Raw genomic sequence first — 12,304 nt, forward strand, 5'->3', positions numbered from 1 at the left:
ACAGGGATGTCGTTGGAGCCCGTGTAGTTACTAAACTCTGTATGCCGCTGTATATTCTTCCTTAGACAGACGGGATTCTCTGTGAGAGTGAGTAAGTAAAAGTGAAAGAGTCGGATCCAGTGGGCGAGAGAGGAAGAGATATAGGGCTGAGGTGTATAGTGCTGATGTGCAGTTTGAGAAGCCAGTTCTAGACGATAGGCTTGCAGACAGGCAGGCAGGGTTTGAATGCTACTGTACTATTTCTCCTTCACTGCTTTGCCAATAACTTCAGTGTTGCAATGGGTTTCTCATTTAGTCTGTGCCAAGCTGCACAGACTCTGATAAGGCTTTCTGAGCACACACTGATCCACTCTGCTGAATGTATGGTGAGGCAAACTGGCAGACAGCTTGCCTGTACTCAAGAAATCTAGAGGCATCATTTTAAATCAGTGGGAGTTATGTTATTAGCTGAGAAATGTAGGAGTCTCTTTAAAATATGAATCATCACTTTTTAGCTCTTTTGATAGGGGATTATTGCTCACACTATCAATAATAAGTTCCTAAGAACAGTCCCATATGGGACGGGATATGCATTTTGAAAACAAGAATGTAGTTTAAACCATCACTCTGAACAAGATATTTAATTCCTTGTCAGCTATGACAGCTCACAGCTGATTGTACCAGCTGACTCCTCCAAACCCCAATCAAATTCAAACAGTGCGGTGTTTATTTCTTTATTTCTTGAAAATATTGCAAGGTCATGTGATTTCTATTCTATTCTCTATCATTTACCTTTAGCCATGTATGTAAGTTATGCTCTGATAGTATTTTCAACTGACTTGACCTTTTCACACTTGTCATACAGAAGACTGTAACTTTACATACAACACAGAAAATATAGTATGATGAATATTAAGAAAGTTAAAAGTTTAATTGTTTTCAGTCACAGCAGTCATAGAAGAAAAGCTGGATAGACTATGAAGCTCACAGTAAGCCGAATTAAACAGCTGCCAACTGCGATTATGCAATATGAGACTCCTGTGACTTCTGTCACCCTTCTCAGATTGGTTCGGCTCTCGTAGCCCTTGCTGCCCTCAGGAGCAAAGAGTGTCCATCATATTCATAATTATCTGGAAGAGGGGTCCATTACCATCGCATATTAGCAGCACACAGACGGCATGGCAGTAAATAATCCCATCATTTCAGCCAGAGGAGGTCAGGCAGACATAAATTTAACAGAGAGCAGTTTTACATCCTGGAGGGCATTGTAGGGAGGTTTCTTTAACTGAAGGATTGATGTCTTGGATTTCCTTTCCCTCCCTTTGTCTTTTAGCCAGAGCCAAGAACTCATTCAATAAGAAGTACAAGAGAATTTTTTTTTTTTTGCTTTTTTGACTCATAGACATCTGAATTGCAGTGGATGTATGACTGCTTAAACCCTGGGAATTTCTCCACTGGAATTATGAAAAAATTGTCCTGGCCAGCAATATTTGACAGCAGACCAGACCAACTCTGGAAAGAACTTGATGCCTCTTGTTTAAAAAGTGATCTATAAATAGATTAATAATAATTGTCATCATGCTGCTAATTGAATTTTAAAATAGTAGTTCACAAGCTTCATAACATTACTGCACCTCTTATCAGCAGACATAGTGGCAACATTTGGAAAGTTACTGGTTTTCTGGAGTAAAATTTATACAGTACTTTTTTTTAATGTCTTTGACTTTTTGTCCTCTAACACAGGTCATTCCCTTAAAGGGGATTTATTATGTTTTTCCTTATTTTCAGTCATACATATAATGTTACACTGTTGGATGTTGATATTAAACATAGCCAAACTGTCAGATAACGAGGTATGTAGAAGTAATCCCTGTTAGCAAAAAGCAAATTTCTTTATATGGTCATCTGCTCCACGCACAGTGCACAAGTTCACTACACTGCTCCACTAACATTGTGACATTTTTCCATTGTTTTGGGGGTAGTCATACCGAGCCATGACTCGAGTCAAGTTGGCATGCTGTAAAGGTTTTTCCATTACACAGCAGAGAAAGAAAATAAGTCGTTAACCTGTTGGAGGTGTGCTGGTTGTCTTCAGCCCTTCATCAAACATCATCATCACTGTGGCTTTTTCCACTTGTACTATTCCTCCCTGCATTATTTGTAAGTGATCTGCTGAATAAAGAGCTCCAAATATGTCCATATCTTGTTGTTTTGACTGGTTTTTAGTGCCGCTGACAAAGCTCCACTAATTCGGTGAGGTACACCTTTCATTTCCTGTAAATTCTTAACAATAAAAGTCCCCCATTGTGTAGTCATATAAAAGCTTTCAATATGAAGCAGTAAAGAAGGAAATGTTGAGTTTGCATCAGCGGTAACTTAACACAACTCCGGTACAGCTGCCCCTTGGCAGGCTTCCGGAAAGCTGGCTAATCAGAACAGCATGGGCTCATTGGGAGGGGGGCCTTGAAGAGACAGGAGCTAAAACTGCCCATTAAGAGACAGGCTGAACTGAGGGCTGCATAAAGGGCCAGTATAAGATAAATAAGGAGTTTTTTGGACTGTGAATCATGCAAAGCTATAGTGGAGTCCCAGAATGAAAATATACAACTGGAAATGAGCAAAATAGGCACAACAGGGACTCTCTTCTCTGGTTCCTCCTCTCTCCGTTTGTTTTCCTATGCCTGACACAAATAAAGTATGAGCTTGGAGAATGCTCTGAGCGGTGGTGAGAAGCTCCGTCTTCGGGACATTGGGCGTCCATGGTGCGAGTAGCTTCGGATCACTCACTTAAGCAGCTAACATTTCAAACGGGCAATAAAGAGAGTCCTGGTCCCTCTAGAACAATAAAACAGTGTTAGAGTCAAGGGTGGATGCACTGTAATACAGACATATATTTCTCTGCCACTGCTGCAGCTGCTGTGCTCAGCAGAATGAGAAAGACTAAATCAAAGGACATTCACTCCAGCAAAGTAAGAGAAAGTGATTCACTGTAACATCCAGGTGTAACATTCACTTTCTCACTGTGGACAAAGGATATAAGGTGTACCTGAAGAAGGAAGAAGGTCATAGGGGCATTGAAGCAATTTATGACCTCAATCAACCTTTGTCAGTAGCGGAACTTGTGTCTTCTTTCATAAGTCTCTAAAGTGCCTTTAAAATATATATTAATTTACATGTAAAATAGAATTTTGGTTTAAAAGTCTTTTTATATTTTTTGTGATATTTTTGTGAGAGCAAAGTAAGTCTGAGCAAAGAGGAGATTGTTCTCTCTATGTGTGACAAGATGTAAATCAGTGTGAGGGGTGTTTTATTTCTGTCCTTACAGAACAGGAGCTGGGATGACAGCTAGGTGATGATCCCTCATGTCTGATCTATCTCACGCCTCATTCCCCTCACAGGAATAACACTGAACAGGGATTTAGCCAAGACCTTGACTTGACTGCCAGCTAGCAGAGAAGAGTGTACATTGTCTTTGTAGTGTGGGTGTGTGAGTCTTTCAGCTGTAATAAGTACAAGGATCGCCAATGTTGAGAGGTGTGTGTGCTCCTTTAGCTTTTGTCTTTGAATGTGTATTGATGTGTGACTGTGAGTACATGGGCTTCATCTATGATGAATGTGCATGTGCTTCTACCAAACATCATGCAATCCTGCCAGACAAGCAGGAGATAACTGAGATTTATTGGACTGATGACTTCCCTTAATATCTTGGTGTCCAACATGTTTGATAGATGTACTTGATTACCGAATCTAAGTATTTAGATGCCCTCCTAACCTAAGCTTAAGGAGTTCCAGTCTAATAATTTCATGCCTGCTGTCACTTCCTCCTGTATGCGATTCATCAGAGCAGAGTTGGACCAAAAGTTCTTGTTCAAACATCCTTAAAATTATCTTTTGACCCTTTTATGAAGGCAATTAACCCAAACACACAGGCATATGCACATAGGAAGTTGAGTTGAATCGTGCTGCTGGAAATACTCACTATAGCACAAAATATGTATGAATCCACAGCCTAAAATAGTCCCCAACTTAGTCATTGTTTACTCCTGTTCGAGGTATGTTTGCTACTAGTTACAGTGCACAGCTGTTTTAGGAAATCATGCACCCTGTTTTAGAAAAACTATATTTGTGACTGGACTTTAAAGATTTGTACATTGAGTAGGAATCAATAGGTCAGGGCTGGGTGATGCAGACGGTAGGGAAGTTGGAAAGTATTCAGAGACAGACTAACACATTATTGGAATTGGTCTATTAATGGGATTTCTTGACAGTAAGACAACATTAGACCAAGGCCAGATTTGTCTTCACTAGCTTGCTTGCCATCCCAGTGTCCGGTCAAGCATTTGAGATAAATGGAGAGCATGTGGTCTTAGAGGTTGTTAAGGACTTAATCATAAGTCACCCTGAGCTTTTCTTTGTAATGAAGAGACATTTTGCACACCAGGAAACCCTTTGTTTGTCAGTGTCTGTATGCACATATGCATAAGCTTGAAAATATGTGCATCTTTAATATGCACTTAAACATAGAGTACCACAGCAGGGGACATTGTCGTTCTGCTGTAGCCTAGTTGAACCCTTGCTGACTTTGCTGCAGTGACAGTTATGCTAACAACTGTAGTTATGCTTTGGCAGCACTTCCCACAGCTACGAGTTTGGAACCAAATGGAGATGCTGGGACTAAACTTTTTCTTATAGGTTAATCGTGTCCCCTCATTTTGTGTTCATTAGCTTTGATAGTTGTTGGGTCTCCTGCTCTGCAGTCATCGGGGAGGGACGTCACCTAATGATTTATTCATGTGGAAAAGTGTTTTATATTTTGTTCTCTCATCACCATGTTTCTGATTTGCACGTAGATCTCCCTCCCACCCTTCAGCATGTCTCATGCTGTCATCAGACTCAGGTTATAGAGAAAAGAAAAACCTTGTCTTCTCCCTCTCTGTGTCTGGCGTTTATTTGCTTGCTTGCCTATTCTCCATTAGTATCAAGTCCCTCACAGCATGTGACAGACGTGTTTTGCATAATTATTGATTTCAAGTGTGAAAAAATAAATGCAGAGTGCTGCCCGTGATTAATTTGTGGCCTCTCATTTCCTCTGCACATCCTCATCAGGCAGAGCCTTGCAGAGAATCAAGAGCTAGACGCCGAATCTGGTTTGAGCATGAGCTCTAATCCCATAGCAAAGGAGGACAAGAAGCTTGAGAGGGTCTAAATCAGGATGTTTACCTTTTGTTTTCATGTGGATTCAAGGATTACTTGTAATTAATTGGACCCCCTGCACCGAAAAGCTGTCAGACAAATTATGCAAACAAAAAACTTACATTTTTAAATGAGTAAACACTCAAGGACACATAAACCATGCACACACACTATCTGTCCCTCTTGCCTTTTTCCCCTCCTCCCTCTGTTAAACACACAAACACATTAAATCCAATTTACAGCTACAATCCAAAGGCTTCGGCTTGTATAATTGAGGTTAATCAAATGTCTTTTCTTCCATTTCTGTGTGTTTGTTCTTGTAGGCAATGCATGCACCATGTCAGAGTACAACAGGCTGAAGAGTATGCTGCTGGATATGCAACCTAAAACCCTGAACACTGGAGAGCAGAGCCAGCAGAGAGACATGGAGGAGAAGAGAGCACTGGTGGACACTATGTTCAAATACCTGGATGTGGACCAGAACGGCCGGCTGGTCAGTGATGAGCTGGAAAAGGTTGGTATCGAGGTGAGATGGCCTGAATAATAAGATAGCTTTATGGATGAACAGATGACTGGTTAGGACTTTGAGAAAGAAGGCTGATGAGCAAGGGAGGGCTATGTAGCTCAGGAGATAGAGTGGGTTGTCCACTAATCGGAAGATCGGTGGTCCGATTCCCGGCTCCTCCAGTCCGCATGTCGAAGTGTCCTTCGACAAGATACTGAACCCCAAATTGTTCCTGATTGCTGTGTCACCAGTGTCTGAATGTGTGTGAATGATTAGATTCCCTCTGATGGGCAGGTTGGGACCTTGCATGGTAGCCCCTGCTGTCAGCATATGAATGTGTGTGAATGGGTGAATGTGACTCATAGTGTAAAAAGCGCTTTGAGTGGTCTAGACTAGAAAGGGGCTATACAAATACAGTCCATTTACCATATGCCCAGAAAATACCTCTCAGTGAGACTTTTACAGAGGTGTAGAATTGTGAAATGCATTTACAGTATACCATCCGTGTTTGGAAAAGTTTTCCTGAACTTAGGAGCATTTATGACCTCAGTTTGATTATGTGAGAGTAGTGAAGATACCGTGTGTGGCACCAATGAAAACAGATTTCAATCCTCATCCAAGAAAACTAGAGCAGTTTACGAGGAAGAATGTAAGTTGAAAAAGTACACAGTGTATTGCTGCCACAATGACAAAAAATTATAACTCAAGTCAACTCAACTTTATTTATAGCACTTTACACACAACACAGTTGATCCAAAAGTGCTTTACAGCACACACAGAGGAAAACAAAAACAAAAGAAGGAAACAAACGCAATAGAAGAGAAGAAAAATCAGAGTGATGATAAATAATACTAATAATACAAGTAAAGGCACATGGTCACATAGAGCCCTTAGTGTCAACACAGACCAACAGAGACTTCAGGAGAAATACCTGAGCTGGTTAAGTTAAACACTAATGAGTAGAAGTATGTTTGAAGATGACTCTTGAAGATCTCAGTAGTTGGGGAGAATCAGATGGTGGGAGGAAGAGAATTAATTATTTTGGGGCAGCGATAGAGAAGGCCCTGTCCCAATAACACTTAGTTCTGGATCTCAGGACAGACTGAACTGAGATGAGTAACCATTTAACACCTTGTAAACAAACATCAGGATTTTTAAATTCAATACTGTAGCTAAGAGGCAGCCAGTGTACAAGTATAAACTCAGTTTCTCAGTAAAATGAGAAAATGTTCTTATTTTAACAAGTTTTCAGATGCTGAATAAAAGAGACATTCTAGCCTCATACATATTTTTTTTCTTCTTTAAATTGTATTGCTACAAGATTTAATATTGAATGTTGATCATGTGGTCAAACCATGTTGCCATTTTAGTGACTGCAATAAAAAGTATGACGTGGCTGCAACATTTTATTATTTTGTTAGACAATGAAAAATATTTACTGTGGTTATCTGATCAGGTTGTGATGGGGAAACAGTGGGGAGACTGTGGAACGGATTGGCAATGACATTTGCAGGGTGAGAAAATGAAATTACTGTGGGCATCATCTGGTATCAGGAAATAGGCATCAGAGATGGGTGTTAATTAGACTCTTCCCAACTAATGCTAGGATCTCAGTGACTTTAGCCAGAATGTAGTGAGCCGTGTCAGACTCACTACCGGCATTAACTTTTTAAAATGCATCATGGTTTTGATGCCCAAGAGTTTAAATGCTGCCGTAGCTCTTTATTGTTATGTGTAAAGTGAAAGAGGGGTTGTATAATGGCAAAGCAAAACCAAGCTTTTTAGAAGGTGAATATGAATGAGTGCAACTAAATAAAGTCTCAAAAATGCCACAGTAATTAATCTTTTGTCATCACTGCAGTTGTAAATGACAACACGGTTTTGTCCCTTTTTAAATGTAGAGTTATTTCTGGCCTAGTTCTAGAGGCAAAAATGGATAATAAAATCCTTTTTATGGCAAAGCTGTGTTGAAGATCCAACAAAAGATTTAGATCAATCACAGCTGGCAATTACTAATATTGACATGTTGCCAGGAAATCTTTAGATAAGACATTCTGTCCTGTAGGAATTCATAGAGGAAGCTTCACTGAGATAATGCTTTTCAGGATCAAAGGAATTCAAAGATGAATTCCAGTCATCCATCCAGACTGTCTCCAGTTTAGGATATGTCTGTTGTCACAGATGGTTTTAGAGGGTAAAGTCCTGTACCTTGGCTTTGAAATATTTTATTCAAATGCCCAAGGTCAGATCAGTCTGTGTCAGTGAACACATGGCTGCAGTCTGCTGTAGGCAGCAACAGAAAAAAGTTTGTCACATCCCTTAATCTGCTGTGTCACATGTGCAGCTCTGCACAGAATCAATTGGAAGAGAAAACAAGGACGGGCCAATATTTTTAGGGTTGAAAATCAAAGTTGATAGAATTAAACATGAAACTTACTGTGTACTGCACTGTAGTAGTTTTGTTAGGGTTTTTTTTTTGCCTTAAAACAGACTTTAAATTTACAAATGTAATCAAGTAGTTTATTTGGATTCCCATTGGTTGTTACCCTGGTAACAGCTACTCTTCCTGAGGTACTCAAAATTAAAGAATCTTAATAAATAAATACATAAACTTTGTGGTATGCCATCATCATACAAACAAGAGAGCATCACGTCTCATTTTAGCTCAGAGTTTCTTCCGCATGCATGGTCTAGTTTGATCTATCTGTGCATTTCGATACACTCAGATTGCTCTCATTTGGTGAGTGAAATCTGATATTGACCTGCTGTCTGCCAGCGAGGCTCTTTATTGACTCAGCCAATGACACATGAATTGTTTTCTTCCTGAAATTTTAGCTTTGTTTAGGAAGTAGAAAAAAATAACATGAGTGGTTGAAAAAATGGCAAATAACTATCTTTAGTCCAAATGCTGAGTCACTGAAAGAATTAATGAATCAACATGAATCTAAGTACAGTCGTCTGTATATCTGCCTGACTTCAAAATATAAAATAAGAAATTAAACAGTTTTCCATGAGTCAAGCCCAGTGCAGCCTTATGTTTGCTCGTCAACGTATTCTGCTTGAATATATGCATCAATCAAGTTTGAGCCAACCGAACTGAACCACTTTACTAGAACAGGCGTGTTCTTAAACTAAAGCAGGTAAAGATAAAGATAAAGAAATCAGGTCAATATAATGATTCACAAATTGAGGTGGCCAGCTCCCTCACTCTCCTGTTAGTTTTGTTGCACCTGTTAGGGCGAGACAATTTACACCAGTACAGAACTCAGCTGCCAGGTTTTGAACCAGAGTAAAAAGGTTTGAACACATCACTGTGGTTTTAGTCTCTTTACACTGGCTTCCAGTACATTTAAGAGTTGATTTCAAGGTTTTTTTAATTACTTATGAGGCACTAAATGGTCTGACACCTCATTATATCTTAGCACTTTTATCCCCGTATGACCCAGCTCTTACTTTGAGATCCTCGGGCATGGGTCTTCTATCTGTTGTAGACTCTCAGCTGAAGACGAAGGTGGACAGAGCTTTTGAATAAGAGCCCCGAGGCTCTGGAACACCCTGTCCCAGGAAATAAGGCTTGCTGAGTCAGTAGCTTCTTTTAAATCTAAGCTCAAAATGTACCTTTATAGCATCACCTTCCCTGATTTTACTTGATTCTAGTTTTATTCTGTTTTGTGAGTTTTACTATTTTTAATTATTGTCAGGCTGGCTTTGTTTATTTATTTATTTATTACATTTCTGTGATTCTTTGTGAAGCACATTGTAACTTTGTTTTGATAAGTGCTATTTAAATAAAGATATTATTATTATTATTATTATTATTATTATTATTATTATTATTATTATTATTATAAAATTTCACCTTGAGATAGTAATTTAAATGCTACAAATAAATTTGTTTGGATGGGGTCCAGCATGTTTGGCGTGGACCTGGCCGGGACTACCACACTGACTTTATAGTGCAGACCGTGAATCATGGATGTGGGCGTGTGCTGATATGGAGCTGCATGACTGCAAAAGGTATAGGAGAGATGACATTTATAGATGGTACTATGAGTGCTAGTTTGTATACTCAAATACTGAATGAAAAGATGACTAGAACTGAATTCAGTAGAATACCTTTAGAGTATTTTAAAGGTAGAGTAATAAAACCCCTCCAGCAAAGGGCAGCTGAAAAGAATCTGGTATATCATCCAGGAGGATCAAATCTGTCATCAAAAATAAAGGTGGGCATACAAAATATCTGAAATAAAAGAATGGAGTCTCATTAATGAAGGATGTGCTGACTTTAGTTGCTGTTCTTTCTTAATTATAGACCTTTCATTATAGTTTAATTAGTCACACATTCTGTTTTTTCAATTGGCTTCATTCTTCTTGGGTGTTATCTAAAAAAAATAAAATTGCATTAAATGGAAAGGATTTGTAATTCAGCTTTATTATATACTGTATATGCAAACACATTTATCAATTTTGCTGTGTGTGCTGTTGTTTTTTGTAATTTTTTACACTGGCCATTTCTACTGCAAATGCAATGGGTTTGATTGACAGTTACCACAAAAGTATGGGTGTAGTAGTAGAGTTTGGTACAGCATCCTGTTTATATGCTTCAAAAGCACTTGGAACACAGAATCCCGCTTTCCAGCAAGAGCAGTCTTTTCACAAAGATAGACCTGCGTTTGGCACTATTATTGGCTACCGCTGTGTGTAGTGAAACTGGAGTTATTGAACAGAAGCGGAGTCAACTGTTTATCTCGAAAACTGCTTAATATCCCCTAATCAAAGATGGTTCCCCAGAGAAAGAGGAAGAGAGCGCTCATAAATGATAAACAATGGAGGAGGGAGTGGTGCATCTTCCCAAGGGAACATCTGTGAATTAACTCAGGTGCAGTATGCACATGTTTAAGCAGTAAGCATAGAGATATTCTTAAAATGGAAAGACATCAGAAAGAGCATTTATATGACAGATTACATTTTAAATCCACGCCCTTTAAACAGAATTAAATTACTCTCAGAATGAGTCAGTTTCTGTGATTGAGATGTTTTTTGTGCATGAGGTATTTTCCCAGTGAAGGAAATGTTATTCTAATTATTGGTGAAATGAAAAGCTCCTTGTAAACACTACTCATAATTTTTACTATATAATCAAGTTGGCAATCCATTTCAAATCACTGTTGCTTCAGCTGGGAACCAAAATTGATCACTTGACAAAAGCTTTAATGAACAGGCTATAGGTTTAATCGCTATAATCTTGTATCTTTTTAATAAATGTTAAATCATATACAATAACTCAGATCTGTAAGTATGTAGAATTAAGTATGATTCGTCCACTCAGTACTTTAAGAGACAAGCCAAGCATAGCTGTTCATACTGTATTCATAAAAAAAGACTAGGCTACCCTGTTAGAAGAATACTGAAATGTGAAATGTGTGTGGTATCTCCCCTTTAAAAATGTCAGATTTACATTTATACCGAATGTGCATAATGTGGCTCTATCTTACAGCAGATAGCTTGGAATAGAAAAAAAGATCAAGGCATAAGAGAAACGATAAGTAAAGGCTATGATAAGGTGGGGGAATTTTGTAGCTGTATATAATTGCCTTTATCACCTGTCTTCCCTACATGTTCTTGCAGATTTTTAATAAGGTTTTGTTTTGTTGTGATACATGATTTAAGACATTATGTGTGTTTGTGTGTGTTAGATCTCTATGAAAGAGCACCTGGAGGACAGCCTGCTGGAGTGCACCATGCAGGACCTGCTGCGTTACGATGACTACAACAACGATGGACACCTCAGCCTCCATGAGTTCTACACGGCTTTCCGTGAGTCTTTTTTTCTGCTCCTTTTTTTTCTATTTTCCCTCCACATCTGAATTTTATTCCACTTGCCTATGTACTGTATCATGCACCGTGTCAGAAAACACAGCGTCTGTGCCAGAGAGACCACTTTATCATGTGAAACTGTCAACCATACTTTACAGATTTATGATTTATTTTTAAAATGTAAAACAGTGCACTTTATCTATAAACATCTTCATAATTATATGTACTTAAACCCTATCTGTTTAAAAGAAGAACATATCTTTACATTCTCTGCTAAAACTATGTGTCCAATTTGCACTTTTACACCTACTGGTCAATTTGTTTACTTTATTGAAAACCATGCAATACATATGTCACTCCTGCTTGTAAAAACACACAGCTTACTTTCCCCACTATTTAGAATCTGATGACCTCCCACCCAGTCAGCCTCTCCACAGCAGCCATCAGGATAGAAATGTTTTGGCCACAGATAAATTGATAATTGCACACTAGCCCATGTGCCCAGATCCAGCCATGATTATAGCATCTGGAACAGACATAATAGCCTTTGGGGTTTAGGCTGAGCAGCAGCTGAGAGCACAAGCAGGTTTCACCTTATTAAGACCAATAATCACAATTCCACCACTAATGTTACTGTTGCATCAGCATCAAAACTGCTGGATGCCATGGCAACCTGCCGAAAGTCCTGTTTTCAAACTCACATTTTTTATTTTCTTCCTGTCTTTTCCTCTTCCACTCATCACTTCAAACTGCAGTGAAATAACCAAGATGGGAATCCAAGACGGCAGTAGAATCAGATAAAGTTGATGA

General features: G+C 38.9%; 1 protein-coding gene across 3 annotated transcripts in view; it reads left to right on the forward strand.

Annotated features, from left to right (window-relative positions):
* The window catches only part of fstl4 (follistatin-like 4), a 221,111-nt gene that overhangs the window by 138,565 nt on the left and 70,242 nt on the right, over nucleotides 1-12,304 (forward strand). For 2 of the 3 annotated variants that reach the window (XM_042431545.1, XM_042431543.1), the window contains exons 4-5: nucleotides 5,496-5,686; nucleotides 11,374-11,494. In XM_042431545.1, the coding sequence (XP_042287479.1) occupies nucleotides 5,496-5,686; nucleotides 11,374-11,494 (312 nt within the window). Of the gene's footprint in view, nucleotides 1-2,875; nucleotides 2,949-5,495; nucleotides 5,699-11,373; nucleotides 11,495-12,304 lie in introns of those variants that run through there. The other variant, XM_042431544.1, reaches the window with a different exon arrangement.

This window comes from Thunnus maccoyii, chromosome 13 (assembly GCF_910596095.1).
Source record: "Thunnus maccoyii chromosome 13, fThuMac1.1, whole genome shotgun sequence".
Classification (NCBI taxonomy): Eukaryota; Metazoa; Chordata; class Actinopteri; order Scombriformes; family Scombridae; genus Thunnus; species Thunnus maccoyii.